General features: G+C 40.8%; 3 protein-coding genes across 5 annotated transcripts in view; 1 reads left to right on the top strand and 2 right to left on the bottom strand.

The window, feature by feature from the left end:
- Positions 1–4053, top strand: part of lrp2a (low density lipoprotein receptor-related protein 2a) — a 57772-nt gene extending 53719 nt beyond the window's left edge. Inside the window, exons 73-81 of the mRNA XM_030786018.1 lie at positions 34–153; positions 373–463; positions 697–764; positions 1457–1574; positions 1972–2098; positions 2750–2857; positions 3252–3365; positions 3454–3525; positions 3873–4053. Coding sequence (XP_030641878.1) covers positions 34–153; positions 373–463; positions 697–764; positions 1457–1574; positions 1972–2098; positions 2750–2857; positions 3252–3365; positions 3454–3525; positions 3873–4043 — 989 coding nt within the window. The 3' untranslated portion in view covers positions 4044–4053. The remainder of the gene's footprint in view (positions 1–33; positions 154–372; positions 464–696; positions 765–1456; positions 1575–1971; positions 2099–2749; positions 2858–3251; positions 3366–3453; positions 3526–3872) is intronic.
- Positions 4054–4972: 919 nt separating this feature from the next.
- rdh1 (retinol dehydrogenase 1) lies at positions 4973–10835 on the bottom strand. Its single transcript, XM_030787011.1, has 5 exons — positions 9429–10835; positions 8370–8700; positions 7231–7489; positions 6798–6961; positions 4973–6453 (listed from the first exon to the last, which is right to left on the bottom strand). Exons 1-5 carry the CDS (start codon positions 9498–9500, stop codon positions 6236–6238), a joined length of 1044 nt encoding a protein of 347 aa, XP_030642871.1. The 5' UTR covers positions 9501–10835; the 3' UTR covers positions 4973–6235.
- A 2394-nt stretch (positions 10836–13229) lies between these two features.
- On the bottom strand, positions 13230–18562 carry dhrs9 (dehydrogenase/reductase (SDR family) member 9). Of its 3 annotated transcripts, none has more exons than XM_030785940.1 (5): positions 18473–18562; positions 17379–17693; positions 16633–16891; positions 15955–16118; positions 13230–15510 (listed from the first exon to the last, which is right to left on the bottom strand). In XM_030785940.1, the coding sequence occupies exons 2-5, from the start codon at positions 17689–17691 to the stop codon at positions 15281–15283; spliced, it is 966 nt and encodes a 321-aa protein (XP_030641800.1). In that variant the 5' UTR covers positions 17692–17693; positions 18473–18562; the 3' UTR covers positions 13230–15280. The 3 variants fall into 3 exon arrangements, with proteins under 3 accessions (XP_030641800.1, XP_030641801.1, XP_030641802.1); XM_030785941.1 differs by lacking the exon at positions 18473–18562 and adding an exon at positions 18316–18333; XM_030785942.1 differs by lacking the exon at positions 18473–18562 and having other exon boundaries at positions 13230–15494; positions 15945–16118; positions 17379–17861.
- Positions 18563–19542: the final 980 nt, after the last annotated feature.

Raw genomic sequence — 19542 nt, 5'->3', positions numbered from 1 at the left:
TCTCTCTCTTCTCTGTCTCTTGTTCTCTCTCAGTGCCCAATCCCTGTAAGAACGTTTGCAGTCACCTCTGTTTGCTGCGTCCAGGAGGCTACACTTGTGCCTGTCCACAGGGTTCCTCCACGCTTGGCTTCAGCTCTAACGAATGTGATGCAGGTAAGTCCCATCTCCCATCTCCGCCACAACCCCAGTTTGTCCTCTCTGGTTTCCTTTCATCATACCTCACCTGTGTCATTGCCCATGCACGCAACGCTTCTGATATTATGGTTGCTGTCGTGGTGATGTTGTGGAAATGTTGTGGTAACGCAGAGAATGTTGGGTCGATGTTACTGTGACGTTGCGGTAATGTTTAGCTTGGCTTTTGCTCCTCGGCAGCCATTGAGCCAGTGGTGCCTATGCCAGTTGCATGCAGATGCATGAATGGTGGGACATGCTACACTGATGAGGCTGGACTGCCCAAGTGCAAGTGAGTGCTTCAGCCGACCACCTCAATAATGTAATACTGTGTGACGCTCATTATGAAATGGAATATTAATGTCCAATATACCACTTGACACATGTGCTTCATTTTAAGCTGTTCTGGTGCAACTACTGTTGATGATAGTTTTCATGAGTCAACAGGGGGGAAAATGGGATCGTCACAGGTATTCATAAAAACGCTCGTGTAAATCTGAACTGAAACCCGAATCTCCTCTGCAGATGCCCGTACGGTTATGGTGGCAGTTACTGTGAGATTGGCTATGCCAGAGGTGCTCCTGCTGGAACAGGTACTGCACAGCCACTCATACACACTCACAGAAAAACCAGTCACGACTCGACCATGACTCAACCACGACTCTGTTAGATCATCGCTGACACGCTGACCGACTTCTTATCTAACTGTTGAATATAGTTTGCTTTGCGTGCAGTATGACTAACTAAAGCATTGTGAAAAAAAGCCGTGATAACATGTGACTGAGTTGTTGATCAGACCTTTGGCTTGTCTTTCAGTGGACCGTGGCCTTAATAGGAATTAATGCCATATCTCTGTTGCTCAGCAAGCTTCAGTCACTAGCATAGTGATTACCTCAGCATAGTGTGAAACCCAGGTGAACAGCTTCATTAGTGCACATTTGATCCTTTTACCTAAACAATAAACCATTCACCTTATGCTGGAAATTTACCGCCTATAAGGTCTTTTTTTTTTTACCGTTGAAGTTGTGCAATGCTTGTGTCACTTATTAGATTTTCAAAACTATGACAAAGGTCGTTATTAATTACAAGGTTACAGAGCAGTTTCCAAACTGTCTCTGCTCAGTCTTGAACTGACCGCCGCTGGATGTCTGAGAGACAGACAGTGTATATTACTGTGCTATAAGGACTGGTTAGAGCAGTGTGTCACTCCCCCATTGGTCTGGCTTTGTGAAACATGGACGTCAAGCTCCTGACAGACTGTGTTGTTTCGTCCCTGTTTTCCTAGCGGTTGCTGTGCTGTTGGCCGTGATTATTATTTTGGCTACGGGAGCACTGGTCGTCGGCATGTTCCTCAATTACAAACGTACTGGGTCGTTCATCCCCTCCATGCCCAAACTACCCAGGTACATCACTGCCCTTCATTCACACACGACAGCCCAGGATCTTTCATACACCAGACGTCCATATACCTCACCAATACCTCAGCTCAGCGTCACTCACACACTACAGACAATATCTCAGTGACCTACATCACTGCTCAGTCTCGAGTCCCCTTGTGTGTGTGTGTGTGTGTATGTGTGTGTGTTTGTGAGTGTGTGTGTGTGTGTGTGTGTGTGTGTGTGTGAGTGTGTGTGTGTGTGTGTGTGAGTGTGTGTGTGTGTGTGTGTGTGTGTGTGTGAGTGTGTGTGTGTGTGTGAGTGTGTGTGTGTATGTGTGTGTGTGTGTGTATGTGTGTGTGTGTGTGTGTATGTGTGTAGAGGTGTGAAGATCCCTATGTGTATTCTTCTCTCTGTCCTGCAGTCTCAGTAGTCTGGTGAAATCTGGGGACACAGGAAACGGTGTGTCTTTCCGCTCTGGGGACAATGTCACAATGGACCTGGAGCCTCCAACCCTGGGCGTGTCATTCATTGACAGGGCGATGCAGCTGGTAAACGTTTGTTTGTGTCATTTGTGCTCATTTTAGCACCTAATGGTGTTGTTTCACCTCTTTTAAATGCAGAGCAAGCGCTTTCATGACTCTTGTTTCCTGACCCATGAAATCCCCTTTTAACTGTTTGACCTTGGTGATCCTATCTCTTCTCTGTCATTAACGAAATTAACAGAATTGGCGGCATTGTTCTTTAAAGGCTGTAGTTCCTGTTAGGGTGTTTGGGTGAATCATTGAATAAAACTGTTTCAGTCTCATTTAGTAGTGTAACGTCTGTTATTGGTTAGTGATGCCGCTAAGAGAATGACCTCATCTTAGAGGTCAGTGAGTTCACGTATGCGACATAATGTAGGCTATTTGTAATATTTCAGGGTTTTTGATCTGAAATAGCTGAAGGGAGTTTACTGATGGCTTTTACATGTATGTCCAGAAAACTATTCTACTGCCAGCCAGAAGAAGAGGACATCCTCTAGTCAGTCCCTATGTCAGACAAAGAGAGTTTTTTCTTCTTGTTGTTGTTGCTTTACGCTCTCTCACTGGGGGTCTGAGGACTGGTATCCTTTAAACAATGCTTTGTGAAACTGCCTGCTGTAAAAAGTGCTGTACAAACAGTGTCACACCGAACTGAAAACGTGTAAATGTTCTTCTCAGGATGAGAACTTTGCTGAAGCGGACAGGCAGCCAATCACGTTTGAGAATCCTCTCTACTCCACCATGGCGGGAGCATCGAGCGATCCTGCTGTCATCCACGCCTCACAGGTAACACTGACAAACAGTTACGTTTCTGATTGGTCGAAACCATCCAGTATTCTGGTATTCTCATGAAAAATACTTACATTCCCAAAGCATCTCAAAAAATGATGGCGGGCCAATGTAGCCAAAATACTTGGACATTAATATTATGCGAATATTATTCATATGTACATGTGGTGGTCGTGTCAGTTTGATAACTGATCACTCTTGACCGGGCTCAACGTTTTTGGAAGTTTTGTGTTAATGTCCAGTTTTCATCTTATTTCAGTATGTGTTATTCAGCACCAGATTATCTTGCCATTTAGTACCTCTCAATAAATCTGTAAGATGGCGAAGTTTTAACACTCTGATGGTCGAGTCACATCTCTGCGCTCATTCTCCACCGCTGCTCTCTGAACAGGTGACTGTAAACATCAGCGGAGATCAGAACAACTTCGCCAACCCCATGTACAGGCCAGAGCAGCAGCAGGCTGTGGAAGTGAAGAGCGTTCCAGTGGATTCTACTGGTGCTCAGGTCAGAATTCACCTTTCATCTTTGGGTTTTAGGTCCACTGGTGCTACATAACGTTTTTATTCACTGCTAATGCTCTCGTACACCTTAGGAGTCCAAGTGGAGCTTTTTCAAGCGAAAACTGAAACCAGCCGCAACTTTTGAAAACCCAACCTACTCAGAGGTGAGCAAAGCACAATCTAACAAGTCACATATAGCGATGACAGTGATATTCATGATCATATAATTACTTTCTATATTTTAATTTCACATTCGCCAAGTTGTAATTTTTATTTTGGCATTTGAGACCTTCGAGGTAAAAGGGTTTAATGTCATGTATTTGATGAAGCCGTCACACTAGTACAAAGGAAATATCATTTCAGGTTTCAGTCTGCAGATAGCGATAGCCTTTAAGCTATTTATCATCACCTTCATCATCATCATTAGCATCACCATAAAACACTATGACTGTGGTGGTTGTGGTGATTTTCTTTTTTTTGTTATTGTTTGTTTGTTTATTTGTTTGTTTAGATGCAGGATGAGCAGGTTGTAAAGAGCATCGACGCGAGTGCGGCCAGCCAGCCGTCTCCCTTTGTCCCCTCTGCCAAACCCTCCAAACCAACACGGCCCAACACCTTCTCTCCTACTGAGGACACGTTCAGAGACACGGCCAACCTCGTCAAAGAGGACAGCGACGTATAACCCCCTGCACACACACACACAGACACACACACACATACACACACACTTGGGAATCCAAGACACACTCTCCTTTGCACAGAATCTATTTTTATATGCAGCCCACCTATGAAAACGAAGATTATTTTGAAGAAGAGAAGAGAATAGATGAACATTTGTGTAGACCACAGAAAGAGAAGTCTTTTGTGACTATGCCTTCTGATGTTTCTCATGCCAATTCTTGTTAGATGATTTTTTTTTTTTTTTTATTATTATTGTGATGTACTATATGTATATCTTTGCACTGATGCTGTTGATGGTAAAGTTATGAATATGCTGTACATTTGTAAATTTAAAAAGATTTTTTGTTGATAATATCATCTGATAATAGTTTTATTTCAAATAGATGTCCTATTTTTTAGTGATAGACATAAACGTGCTGATGCGTATTACCGGCATGAGTGAAGTGCATTTTACAACAAGCGTCTAGCTGTGTTTGGCTGTTGGACACAACATACTGTGTGGTACATACATGGATCTATAGATGCCACTGGAGATAAATAAAAGGTGAAGATGTACACATTTCATTTAACAAGTTTATATACCTCAAGAGTGGATCAGTGAATAAAAATGAAACAAAACAGAAGAGAAAACATAGAAAAACAAAACGAAACAAAAACAGTCTGTCCCACAGTTCACAGTAGCACATGAACGCAATGTTTTGTTCACATGAACTTCAGACTTTTGAATTCAGTCGAAGAACATTAGAAGTTTTCTGCACCCCTTTAAAGCAGCTGTCTTTATTGGTGTGGATTCTGCGATTAAAAATTCTGTGCTACTGATAACTGTGAACTGTGTCTTTGTCAGCAGTCTGTTTAGGTCTTCCCGCAGTATTTTCTCCATATGGATGAATCTCTCTCATTCAGGAGAAAGGGACTGTTTTTTTAGTTTTTTTTTTTTTTTTTAAAGATAGTATGACCTGAATCAAACGTTTGAAACAAAAGCAGAATCCAGTATTTTCCGTTCTGCCCTGCACCCAGGACAGCAGGAGTGACCAGTGCTTATACAGACTGATCCTTTTGTAAACTCTTGTTTGGAAATATACTTGAACGGGCCCATGATTTAGCATAGATGACTTGTCTATGACTCTACTATACTGCTGGATCTGTCTCCACACTCTGTTTTTGAGCTGTAAGCCCACGGACTGAAAGCGTTTATATCCACAGGAGAAGTCAGGTTTGAATGATTTTTATGTATTAATGAAAAGGAAAATAAACATGTATCAATTTGTTGATGATTCGGAATATGCCCACATTTTTGTTGATAGTAAAGGACTGGAACACAAACCAATGCTGCTGAAAGAAAAATCAAATAAATCTCTTGTTTTATAAATGGTTTGTTGTTGTTTTTCTCATGACATCACATCTAACAGGGTGAGTGAACAATGTCATAATATGAACATGCATAATATTTTGCATGGCTTGCAGGCATTTTACAACAACATTTGGAAAAAAAAAAGTCTTTCACAGTAAACCTAGTCTCAAACTTGATCAGACTGAAGAGTATGTTCATGTAAAGAGTAAAATGCGTAGAGAGGTTTGGTTGGATGCGATCTTAGCTCAGTCCAAGAAATTCATGATGAAAAGAAAAACAATTTCTGTCAAAACGTCTTGAAATTGGCTCACGGTGACTTCATGTAATGAAAAACTCCTACAAACCATGATGAGAAAAACATGGAAAAAAATACAGTACGTTTTGTTCATATTCCTGGAGACTTCAGAATAAAATTTGGTCTTAATGTTCTGATGATACTTTCCAAATGGTAAGACATATGCTAACCCTGATTATATGCTAAGACATATAATCAAATGTGTTTTCAGTTTAGGAAGTACTGCGACAACAGACTGTCACATGCAAAGGAAAAAAAGGCTATTACTATGAACCACATAGTTTATTTCTTTAACTGATCCATGAAGTTTTGAGCAAAACTAATATGAACTCTTAAGATTCAACTCAGTCATCAAAGTGAACTTCAGTGCTTTAACCAGAGACCATCAATCATTTTCCATGACCAAGAAGGCCGTTGAAATAATGAACATTTATGAAATTATTACATTTATGAAAAAAAACGAACTGAAATAATTACATTTAACAGCAGATCCTGCTTTAACTTTGGGCTGAAATGTAATTGAACCCTGGACTGTGGCGTGGGGGGTTCAGCTTCCTTTGGGCGCTGGCAGAAGAACCCTGATGATGAAGTCAGCCACAAAAGAAGGCATGTAGGAGAGAGGGATCCACAGGAGCTTGGCGTCCCAGCCTGCCCCGTACCTCGTCCGCGGGTAACGTGACGAGAGAGCGTGCCTCATGCAGGCCGTCACCTTGGAGATGTCTTTGCTGCACAGTATGCCCATAGAGAACGCCTGGGCCTTCATATCTTCACAAGAGATGGATTGAAGAAAGATGAGAAACATTCATAAAGTAGATTGTTTATATATATGTATATACACATGTATATATAGAGAGAGAGAGAGAGAGAGAGAGAGAGAGAGAGAGATTTATTAATATTTAATATATCTATTAATATATATTAATAAACAGATATGACAATGTCACACAGTTGGTGGAAAGAGCCGTAACTGCCGTTACCACCAACCAACTTCAAAGACACATACAGTTCTCAAAAACTATCTGTATTAGATGCTGATTATTGCTCAAATTATTTATTCATACATTTATCCTTAATCAGCCTTTAGCTGTGTTTACTGTCCTGACACTCACATTCCATCAGATACTCTTCTCCATACGACCTTCTGACCTCCACGGGCAGCCGGTCCCACAGCCTCTGGAGGTCAGCCTCTATGAGGCCCAGGTCAGTCACCTGTGTCTTAAAGAAGCCGGGCTCAATAATACTCACTTTCACGCCAAAGTGCCGCATGTCCCTCCTAAACCCAAAGACAGATACTTAGTAGACACAGAGACATAGACTCTCCCACAAAATTCTCAGGAAAAAAAAAATCTACCAAGTTAATTTGAGGAAAAATTTCAGATAGAAGAAAAATTTTGCCTAATCTTGAATATGAGAGAAAATTGGCTAATCTGTTATCGCCCATGGTATCAGTCAGAGTTAAACACAGTGATGTGAGACACAGTAATCACCACCTCAATGAGCATTTATATCGATAAACCCGGGTGTATGAGCTACCCAATGTACCTTAGGCTGTCTGAGAACGCCTCCACGCCCCATTTTGACAGACAGTATCCTCCACCAGTCAGAGACAGTCTACCCAGGATACTGGCGACGTTCACTACCCTCCCTTGAGCCTTTTTAATGAGTGGCAGGAACTTCAGGGTCACGTCGATTAAGCCAATCAGGTTAACATCTAGAACCTTCTTAAAGTCCTCCAGCTGCATCCATTCTGTCGGACCAATGGGGATGGATCTCCCTGCGTTATTAATTAAACCCCATAGACCTGCACCCAACAGAGAACAGCAACAGTGTGTTGAATCCATTTTATTACCATATACCGTGCAATTTTGTCATAACAATTCATTAGAATGATTTTACTGTTACTTAACATATCACAGCATATTTAAAATCCACTGAGTGTTATTTTCATACAGCACAGACTATTTCATTGTTACAGCCTCAGCAGCACAGTTTGTCTGTATTTCATTACAAAAATATTTCTTGCTAATATCTGATGTCTGGTCCCAACCTCAGTGTTTCCCATATGTCTAAGAAACTACAGCACTGTCGCAGTCTGTATCAGAGGAGCAGCAGCACGGACAACTGATCCTTTGCAGCATTTCAGAGGATGTATGTCAGAAAGCAATTTATTCACAACTAGACGGATCCAAATCCAGTTTGATCCCAGTTAGATATAAGAAGTCTGGTTTTTGCAACTCCCATTTCCTTTGACTGACCTGAGTGGGATGGTAAATACTCTGTGTTTGTTTCTGTACTCTGTGTACTAGGTACAAAGGTCTTAAGGCTTCAAGTGCCGAGATGACCTCCAGTACTATCGAATTCACCAGGGGAGAGGTCTAATCTCACTATGGCAAAAAACTAGCGCTTGCAGATGTTTCAAATGGAATTTCTTATATTCCATATGTAACGTATATTGTGTAATACATCTGTCCATAGGTTACAGTTTATAGACTTTTGGAGGATGGGACTTCAAAGAATGTTTGTTTTCGTCCTGAATTGAAAAAAAAAAAAAAAAAACTTGCAGATTTACGGGTCAGTTTAAGGATCTCGTGGTCGTCAAGCGCCCGTATGTCTGCTTTATCTTCTCTAGTGCTTGCCTCCAGCTGGCACACTGTAGCTACCCCCCTCACCGTCCATCTCACCTCGCTCTCCAGTCTGGAGGCGCACAAACTCCACCGCTTTCTCGATGCTTGCGCTGTCAGTTACATTGAGCAGAACCGTCTTCAGTCTGGGGGAGGCCTCGGCAGACAGTTTGGAGGAACCAGGTTCCGTAAGACACGCGGCGATTACGTGAAAACCTTGTCGATCGAGCTGCCTGGCCACGAGATTTCCAAAGCCGCTATCGCACCCCGTCACGAGGACGTACTTCTTATCGATGTCATCAATTCTCAAAGAATCTCTGATGTACCAAGCGGTTAGCACCACGACAGCAATGGCCACTGAGCAAGACAGTATTAGATGTGAGAGGCACACCTGTGGGATAGATATACTTGTTAACCGTTTAAATCACAAAACTTTTCATTGCAATTTGAGTACATGCATTTTAACTCCTTAAACCTCCCTAACACACAGACTTTATGCCCTTTTTGATGTTGGTTGAGTTAGTGAAATAATAGGTTTTATACTAGGTCACAACAGTGACCGGAGGGAAACAGCATAGTCATTCATAAAAAATTCTTCAATAAGACTTATTTACACATTTAAAATTTTAAAATAACAGTAACATATGTAACATATAATAAAGAGATATGGTTAAAATTTACCTCATTGCTTTATTACTATTATTCATGTAAAACAATGTTTGAACTTATAGCACAAACACCGATCGACTAAACGGTAAAATAGTCGATAGATTAATCGATAGAAAAATAGTTGTTAGTGGCGGCCCCAGCAGCAATTATGTAGTGATATTGAAGAAAAAACATTTCTTATAACAAACTGAAGTGCTTTAGAAGTCAAAAAGATAAACTCATAAAGATAGAAAAAAAACCGATGGTTTAAACGTCGATTCTGTCAACGTGGTAGTCCTACAGTAGACCACAGCTCATCGGTTAGACTTCACTCTCCATGAAAATGCTTGAAGCACCCAATGGGTAGAGGTGCATCACACTTTTCATAGGCATATACAGTGCGCTTGTCACACCGTCTGCATCTGTGGAGAAGCCTCCCTGTGTTCACAGGCCAGTGAGATTTTCCATCACCTCTTGCAGAATCCTGAGTGACAGTTGTTGCCATCGAACGTCTTCTGCCAGGGCCAAGAGGTGCTTTTCCATATCTTTTTAGGAGACCCAGGGACACAGATCGCTGAAAGGCCAGGAGGTCATATTCACTACCAACAACATCTCTGAGGAACAACCACCGCGCTGTGAAGGGACCAAGAAAAGGTTGGAAACCACCAATTCTTTGACCTTATTGTAGCCCTGTATCTTGACACCTGAAGATCATGCAGATCCACACCCCCCACGTTTTGGTTGCATGTGAGGATAAACATGGAACTTTGTCATAGGCTTTTTTCTCTTTGTTCCACCTTTTTACGGGCACCTAAGAATGTGTCTCAACAGCATGGGTTGCCATGGTTACAACAAGGTTATCCTTCCACCACACCAGTACCTTTTCCCCCTGTTGGGAAAGGACCTCGGAGCTTCAGCAAAGGTATTTTTTTGAACTTCTTCACATCCATAACCTCGTTTTGTCATTTCATCAAGGAGGCTAAGTGAGGTGAAAAGGTTGTCATGTACAATGGTACATCCTGGAGGAACTTCTGCTTGTTCGGCTAGACTACACTTGGGTGCTGTCCTAGACCAGTTTCAGGAAGATGTGTGTGCACTCCGCAATAGGGCTCCATATGATACATGTACCCTGTAGGTGATGTTTATACCCAAAGCGGATTGGTTTGCCCCGATGAACTGCTTGCAACCATGCCTGCCGTAATAATTTATCATGCTTTCGTTAACCGGTGACCATTTTGAGTATGGCATCATTTTGTAAGACTCATTCAGAGCACTGAAGATGGGCCGCGCTTCGTAGAAAGGGTCGTTTGTGGACTTTGAGGTCTCCAGCAGATGGACTGAGGCCCTTATCTCATCAAAGCGATTCCTCCTCATTGCATTTGAGATGAACTTCGTTGCAGACATCAGGGTCTGCTGACCAAAACATGTGTCGCCGCGGCACAGAACTGTAGCCAGATGTGAGAAGAACCCTGTAGAAAGTCAGCAAGTCATCCACGTTCAGATCAAGTGTCTTCCCTTCAGTTTGCATTGAATAGGTGTTTGACGTCTCAACAGTGAGCTCCCTCAGAGTAGGAGGGTACGTCAACGGGAACAAATCGACTGGATCAGGTTTAGTTTGCTTCGTACACTCTGCTGCAGTCGGGCCACGGGTCACGAAATCTGGAATCTTGGACGCAGCCGGTCATTACGGTCTTTTAAAAAACCCTGTCCCTATTTTGAATATTTTGAAGAGATGTTTTCTGTTTTTTTGTGGCGTCGTGGGGTCTCATTTTCCTCAGGGCATCTCCTTTTTCAGCTCGTTGCTGAGGGAGACTCGCGAAGATATGGCAGTGGTGGTGAGTTTGCTTCAACACCAACTACTGCAGGAGTGGGAGGTGGGGGGGGCACACCAATTGGTTCTCATGAACATCTGCCTCATCCTCCAGATAGTTGACTTCTCCATCGCCACTCAATAGTCTACCTGGCAAATGGCCCATTTCACCCTGGTACTCCCTATCTGAGCCATCACTATCACAGTCACTTTCACAGTCTCTTTTTTAAGTGTGGGAATGACGGTGATGCTGCACACAGCTTCTGGGGGGTCACATAAGTCTAGGAGGTCCAATGCATCTGATAGTTTTGAAACTGTGCAAAAAAACCCAAAAAACGAATGATAAGTAGGATTAACAGCCAAAGCCTGTGTTTTCGATTGAAACACTGTGTTATACTATCAGTCACAATTTTGACCGTTAACAAATTTACACCTCTTATGAGCAAAATATATATGCAGGAGTATAATTCTGAAATTCTGAAACTAGATTAGTAGTAGACCCTTTAAAGAATATATGTACACAATATGATAGTTCTTTCTGTTAATTAAGGATATTTTACTTACTTCCTTTCGTAGAAGTCTGAGGAAGACATCATCGTCCAGATGTGCAAGGAGGACGTAAACAGATCTGGTCATGTGACCTTTGACATTAGTCACATGACATTGATAAATTTTAATCAAGACAATTTAAAAGTTGAATATCCTGCCCAAAGCCAACAACAGCACTTTTAGAGCTTCAAGATATAAACAGATTTAAAGAAAATAGAAAAAAAGAAAAAAAGCACGTGACCATAAATTGTGATCGCTGATATCAAACAGGCAGTCGCACGGAGAGTTTAGAAATATGTAACGGTAAAGTCTGCTGACGTAGGCAAGACTCTCCAAATAATAATAATTCTCACCTGAACAATATCTGGCAAGGTGTCTGTCACTTGATTCTCCTGGTAGGGCGGTGGTGTGCGGCCATTTTTTCAATCATGGTCCCCCAAATAAATTAAGGAACAAGAAACAAATAACAGAGTTATTTTTAAACGAATGACCGTTTACAATTATAATCTGAGTATTTATTTATGCTAACTATTAATCACTTGATTGATCTAAATGAAATTAAAATTCCTGTGTCTTCTGCCCGTACATATTCTAACATGCATGAATTTAGTGATAACATTTTCTAAGAGTTTGATCAGAGCGGTAGAAAAAACAACAGCTCTGGATTTGACGCGAGTTCGATTGATATGCGTAACAGTCAGCCAAAGGACACCACCTGGTGGCTGTGCAGTGAATTGTCGGGAACGAGAGTTTAAACGAGTGTTCCAGAGGTGTTGAGTCTGTCGGTAAAATAATTAGGCCTCGAGGAATTTTTCGGTCGCCAAAATAGTTAAACAATAATTAAGGGATTCTCTGCTGCCCAAAAAGCATTTCAACGGGTCTGCAGACATTAAACTTGGACTATGGTTTATTTCAACCAAGGACCTCTATTAGTGCGACACTGATACTTATCTGCGAAATAGGCTGAAGCTTAGTATGCAAAGAATTTAAGTAGTAGCCTATCCACTTTGCCGTTTCGTTGACTGTGGAAAATTTTCAGTGAGTTAGACAATTCAGCTGCTTCCTCTCTGTCAAACCTGTCGAACCAAACAAACGCGCGAGGTCTCAGAAAATCTATCAGTGTTCTGTGTCACACTTGACACTGACCAGCGAAAATCTCTTTTTATCTTGTCTAACCGCATCAGTTCATCATTAATCGTTAAACATCGAAGCATTAAAGCAAATTTTGTTTTTCAGTGTTCACTTAATCTCAGAGAACGCTGCATCGAGAAAAATGAGTGTGCATTCATTATTTGAAAAACAATTCAAAGTGAGACCAAGAATGCCACCAGATGGCGTCAAATAACACAAAATGTCCAAAAAAATTTTGTTTAACTGTTAATAGCGTACACATAGTTAATAATAAATGTCACTCAAAGAATTCAACGTATTTATTGTTACCCTGAGATTGAAGGCCATGCAGATATAAATTATATGAAATAATTCATGTATGTAATAACTGTCAACACACATCTGCCCTCATAATTTGGACTGTACTCAAAACTTAAACTCACCATGGCTTTCTCAAACAGCGTGACTTCTGATTTTCCGGCTCATTCGGAGAGATCGTAGCAGAATGAGCAGAAAAAGCGTGTCTTTTCTGTTTTATGTCATGAAGACATCCCACTCCCCCCTTCAGCACAGGGAACAAATGAACAGTCAGAGGCTATGGACTGTTACAGAGTGTCAAAGGTCTCATCTACTCAGGTAAACAAGGCCTTGGATGTTGTGTAATAAACCTCAGCGAACCTTTATCAGTTACAACATATTCATTTTTTTGTTTATTTGTTAATCTTCTGCTATGTAATCTTTTTTTTTTTTTTATCTTTTAGTCGTGGCACAGTACATACTGAAAGAACACACTGAACATGATGAATTTTGGAAGGGGTGTCACAGCTTTATGGGGTATTTTTAGATCATATCCTGGTTGGATGACGAACCAGAGGAAGCACAGCAAAGGACAGAAACAATAATCCAAGAGGTACACATATCAGTCCTCCTGGACATAGCCTATTAGTTTTTCTGCATGTAATATTTAACCAATCTCTCTTAGTAATCTCGCACTGAGAAAAATACTCATCCTGAGCAAGGTTAGAAATAGGAACTACATATAGTATAAAAAAAACCCAAATCTATACGACTTGAAAGTAACAGCAATTGAACAGCAATTACACAAAACAATCTGGGGAAAAAAATGTCCTTATAATACCTATTTTTTTATATCAAATAACAACTCTACACTTACTAAAACATCAGTCTTTTTATTTTAGTGGTAATGCCCTAAAGATGCCAACATTAAAATTATTATCAAAATAGTTAATCAGTCCCTCCAGCATTTCGCAAAATAACAGCAAAAATAACTGCTTAAGATATTGTGACCAGACGCCCCCGGTTTGTCCGGGATTGTCCCGACAAATATCTGTAAAACATGTCCCGGTTTTGAACATTCACTACCAAATTTTGCCAGTTTTCACCACAATTAAAATAATAATTATAATACTAATACTATTGATTTCAGTGCTTACGTAGACGTTTATCATGTTCTGTCCTGCTCCTTATTACCTAACACAATCAAAAAAGACAAACAAAATTATATGGGGCACCGTTTGTACAAAGTTGCACCTTCTGGTTTCCTGCTCAGTTTTTTCACATTTAGCAGTACCAAATGTAAAAAAAAATGCACTACATTTTTCAACTGTCACTTTCTTAAACATTTAGAGGGAAATTCATGTGAAATATTGCAATGCCTTTTCCAACGGTAATGATCTGCATTAAACCAAAATTATACAATAATATATTATATAAATATAAATGTTAAGTGTAAATGTAAATGTTAAATATAAATGCTAAATGGAAATGTTAAATCTAAATGTAAGATTTGAAAACTAAATATGTAGTGGATATGCTAATTGACCACGCCCCTCAATGTTTTGCCTGGAAAGGGGCAGTCTCAGCCACATCTGCCAAAGCTGTGAACACCAGAAACAGCTTCAAAATAGTATGGCAGCTGCCACGCCAGAAAAAGAAAAACATTTTGTGAAAAGTTTATTGTGATAACAAGACGTTTTTCACGTTTTAACAAGAGAATTTATTTTGTTAGGCTATAACTTGAAACCCAATGTTTGAGAGAGGAAGCATTGTGTGGAAAACGGATAAACTGAATATGGCTAATTTTATAACGTGATTCTGATCCGTTTTTCTTTTTCTAACATGGCAGCTGCTGTACCATTTTGAGGCTGTTTCTGGTGTTCATAGCTTTGGCCGATGTGAAAAAACTGAGCAGGAAAACAGAGGGTGCAACTTTTCTACAAATGGCGCTCCATAAAAATGCACCACATGTTTGAATTCAACAGTGATTTGTCTATAAGTGTGTCAGTCAATCAATGTGTCGTTGTCTAAGCTATTGCTGTGACGTTTGTGGCTCTGTCTGACAGAATCTGTCAGTACGCTAACAGTTAGCATCAGGCAGAAGAGAAAGTCGGTCTTTTTTAAAGACCTCCAGAAGGTTACCCGTTTCTTCATGAAGCAGCCGTCAACGAAAATGCTGCGTTCTGCACACACTGCAGGAGCACATTCTGGGTTGCGCACGGTAGAAATGCAGACATAAAAGACGGCCAAACATAAGCAGTGGCTACAAGCGGAAAGTAGCACTTGCGACCTACTTCACTGAGGCAAACTCCAGTGACAGATCCAATTATAATTCAAAAGACAAGAAAAATCGCAACTATTTTTGCAATTTTCAGTTGTTCCCGCAATTTCATTGCAAAAAAAAAAACAAAAACACATGAGATCATCGCAACACGGGTCACATTTTTTTTTAGAAAAACTACCATGAAATCAGGCGTTTTTAGGCCGCAACAATCCCCAAAAAAGGCTCACAAACTCCTGGAGGGACTGATTCAGTTAATGTAACATCTTAGCTTTATTAGGACTGCATAAGTGCAACTTTAGGTTTAACTGCATCTTTTAGGAGTAGTCTATCGGAGATGCATGTGGGCATGTAGGAGACGGGCAGCCAGAAAAACTTGGCGTCCCAGCCGGGTGAGTACCGGGTCCTGGGGTGGGCAGCAGAGACGGCGTGTGCCATGCAGTTCACCACCTTCATCAGATCCCCATCCAACATCTTCGAAAACTTTTCCCTAAGCATCACGCTTCCTGCAAAGCAGGTATAACAGCCATTGATGACAGATCTGTGTTAAGGTTAGGTATGCAGCTGTGTAGTGTGACTTCACTTGGAACCAGCACAAGTTAAGCATTACAGTGCAGTCATATGACATATGATTCGTAACAGGAAAATCTGGGGCTGTTAGTTTGCTGTCGTCTCTCCTGCCTTGTTTCATCAAAATAAATGAGAGACGGCCTAAATATGTACCTATAGAAAAGTATACAGCGTTGTTAGTTTATTATAAAATATTATAAGGCTGAACAAACTTGTTACATAAAGTGGAGTTTTACCCGCTTTACAATAAATTTCAAGGTCTCAATCGTCAAACGCTTTCAAGCTGAAGTTTTTAATGCTTTGTTGTATTTCTGGGACATATTATTGCACATTTATGTGTATGACAAAATGAAGTATAATAGCTTTGTGCGGAGAGATACCTCTGTCCATGTAGTCACTGCCATAATCATCTCTCACATCCTGAGGCAGTTTGTCCCACAGTCTCCGAAGGTTCTTATCGATCAGGTCAACGTCGGTCACGGATGTCTTAAAAAATCCAGGCTCAATACACAGAACCTTAACTCCAAAAGCAGTCATGTTCATTCTGTGAAAATGTCAAAAGCAGGAAAACCCTTTCAAAAATTCAGCATTATTGCACTTCCCAGTTATCCAATAGGTTTTGTATTGTCTCATATAAACAGTTTCTGAGATAGTTTTTGACACTGGGAAATTTAACGTGTGGATTTTCATTCTTTTTGCATTATTACTGAATTATGGAATATACCTTTTTCCAATATTTAATATAGTCTTGATATGACTGTGGATATATTTTTTAATAATGTGATGTAGTTTTCTAAATTTTAATATTGCAAACTGTACAGCACTGTTTCCTATTCTACCATGAGGACTAACTAGGAGGAAATATTTTGGCCTTGCGCTAACGTATCTAGGTGAGCAAATCTTGGATTTGATAATGAATGAAAAAGTCAAGTCATTGTCAGTGCCTTGGTAGAATTGAGAGGTGAGATACAATGTGTCCTTGGTTTTCATACTTTTGTGGTTTTCATACTTTTAACTGTGTTGAAAAGTCGAGATCTTTCTGACTATCACTCGCTCACCGTAAGCTGTCATTGAAAGCCTCCACTCCATATTTGGAAATGCAGTAAGGTCCTCCAAAAGGACTGATCCTTCCAAATACACTGGCTATATTTACCACTCTGCCCTTGGCTTTCTTTATGAGCGGCAGGACACTTAGCGTGACAGCAATGACCCCATACAGGTTCACTTCTATCATAGGCTTGAAGTCGTCAACGGTCAGCCAGTCATTAGGCGCAGACGGGACAGACACCCCAGCGTTGTTTACCACTGCCCAGAGACCTGGAGTATCACACGCAGACACATTTACACATGCGCATACACACATACACAAACACACACGCACACATGTGCAAACAATGTTATGTTCATGCATAAAAACACATCTATGTTTTACAGAGCACTGTTAAGACAATTCTGCTTGGGCGTCCACAACATTACTCACAAGTGAACACAAAAATTACAGTCAGGAAGCATTCCTGATAAGAAGCAAGATTAGTAATGCATATGGTGATTATGTGTGTCATAAGTCGCAACTGGCACAGAGACAACCGCTCCTAAAACAGTTCAGCTTTTTTCACAAAAATCTTGATTTTATCATATGATTCAGTAACATTATCATATGACAAGAGAAAACAAAAACTACATAGTCTTAGCCAAACAACGAAACACTGTTCATTATGACATAGGGCCAAGATTTATTCAGTATTGTCAGTTTGTATGAGGGGCTTTGAAAATAAAGCCCTTACAGTCATTTCGGCTGACTCACCTCTCTCTCCAACCAAGCTTTTAATGAATTCTGTTGCTTTGCTGATGCTTTCACCGTTAGTTACGTCTAAATGAAGAGTAGTCAGTCTGTCAGAGGAGCACTTTTTCAGCTCATCCTCTCCTTTTTCAGTGTAGCAGCCAGCAATCACACGGAAACCCAGTTTATCCAGATGCCTCGCCAGCAAGTTTCCAAATCCGGTGTCGCAGCCTGTGATGTATACATACTTCTCTGACACGTTCGGTACCGTCTTTGTCTCTCTGAACCAGCGGTACAGAAATAAAAAGGCCACGAAGCCCAGGATATACAGAAACATTTCTGAAAGGAAAGCAGAGATACCGACAAAATTGGGGAGAAAAAAAAAGAATTTCAGCTTACTTTACATTTACCTTATACTGGTGGCTGTGGTCTATAAACTGTTGTTTTACCAGAGCGACTGTTAAATGAGAGACAACAGACACTTACGTAAGCTAACCGAAAATGATTAGTTTAATATGGTCGAAGTGCATAACTTAGACCGTGCAAAACAACAAGGGACCACCTTGTCAAAGATTAACTAACTAGACCTGCTTTTGCTGTCGGATGAACAAAGCATTTGCTTAAAACAGTTTAAATGGTTGCACTGTTTCATCAGTGAGGTTCCAAAAGGAGTTACTTAACACATGAGACTGATACACTGTCCCTCACTGTAACGACCTGAAAAGGCACCGATTGCTTTAGGGCGACCTATTCTTTCGTGAACATGGACTGTGTTCTCCAGGTCAACCAAGTTTTAATCACTGAAGAGCACCTGGGTGTAAAAAGTACGGATTGATACTGAGTGATTCGGTTTCTTTAAGCCAATTAGCTGAACGGTGACTTTTAAAAACTCTGAACAACACGAGTCTCTAGTCTTCATGTTCACGAAGTAAGACACAGTCGGTGAAGTTTTACGCCCAACCTCTGGTTTCCAGGTTTATCTCTGTCACCTTTTCGGATATCAGGAAGGTGCAAAGTTCACGTTAAGTTCACAAAGGTCGCAAATTACAGCCTTAAATCTTATATCACAGACCGTAACATTAAAAATGAGGACATTATATTAAGAGGAACACACTCACCACACTGTCAGGTGGTTAGAAGACCAAACTGGTATAACAAGAGAAAGTTGCACAAGTCTATATGACTGGGAATTTAAGTGGTTATAGTAATCACCTTTTTCCGGGATTCGTGTGTTCATGTCAACACATCAATTATCTCGAGCAGCGCCATCTGGTGGAAGCTAAAGTATGCACTACGGGTCGTGCCACACTTCAAAAAAAGTATTTCTACTTGCCCTTGAAACAGACTTTAAAGAGAAGTTCTGTGCGAAGTGTCGATGGTCGCTGATGGGACAGTTTCTTTCTGAGGCAACTTCAACCGGAATCTTGCGCAATTCGAGCGATGCCTGATTTATAAAGAATATTTTTATTGATTGATTGTTTGATTTTGTTTTTGTCCAGGTGCATCTTGTGAAATTTTGGAGTCCTGTGGTGATTAAGGCATTCAAAGAGAGTCCTATGAGCGGGCTGTAGAACGTGTGTGTTGTGTCCTGGACGTCCATTTGCACTTGTGGTTGTTAATTTCATTGAAGAAGTCAGTGTTGAACCATCTAAGTGCAGAAAATGTGATTTAGGGTCACCTTCTGGGAGTGCTAACACAAAGTCTTTCCCCTTTTAACTGGAAAAGGTCAGACCTGATCAATCAATTGTCTGACACGCTTACCACGATCCTGGTCGTATCAAATCCCCATTCTTCCCTGGGCTTGTTTTTGAAAATGACTTGCAATTTGCCACACTGTTCTGCTGCATTATGACTAGGGCAGGTGTTTCTTCTTTTTTTTACCTGCTCTGGTCTCAGAACAAAAGGCTTCTGATACTGAGACTACCCTTGAAGAGATAAAAAAAAATGTCCTGTGGACCTGTTCATCACAGTTTCAGATGTGTGATGGCATGCCTTTGATTCACAGTTCAGTCAGAGGGGATTTGTGGGTTTCAAACCACTGTCTCGGTCATAGTCTAGGGTGTAGGCAGGCTGTCCTAGGAAGAGAGAGGACCTCTGGCTTCCTGACATGGAGACCGTGATTAGGAACCCTTTGAACCAGTAGGGACCTGCTCTCTTTTTTTAGCCTCTGAAAAAAAACAACACAGGT

Source organism: Chanos chanos, chromosome 10, assembly GCF_902362185.1.
Source record: "Chanos chanos chromosome 10, fChaCha1.1, whole genome shotgun sequence".
Lineage (NCBI taxonomy): Eukaryota > Metazoa > Chordata > Actinopteri > Gonorynchiformes > Chanidae > Chanos > Chanos chanos.
Note: the sequence above shows the minus strand (reverse complement) of the source record. Positions and strands in the feature narration are given on the sequence as shown.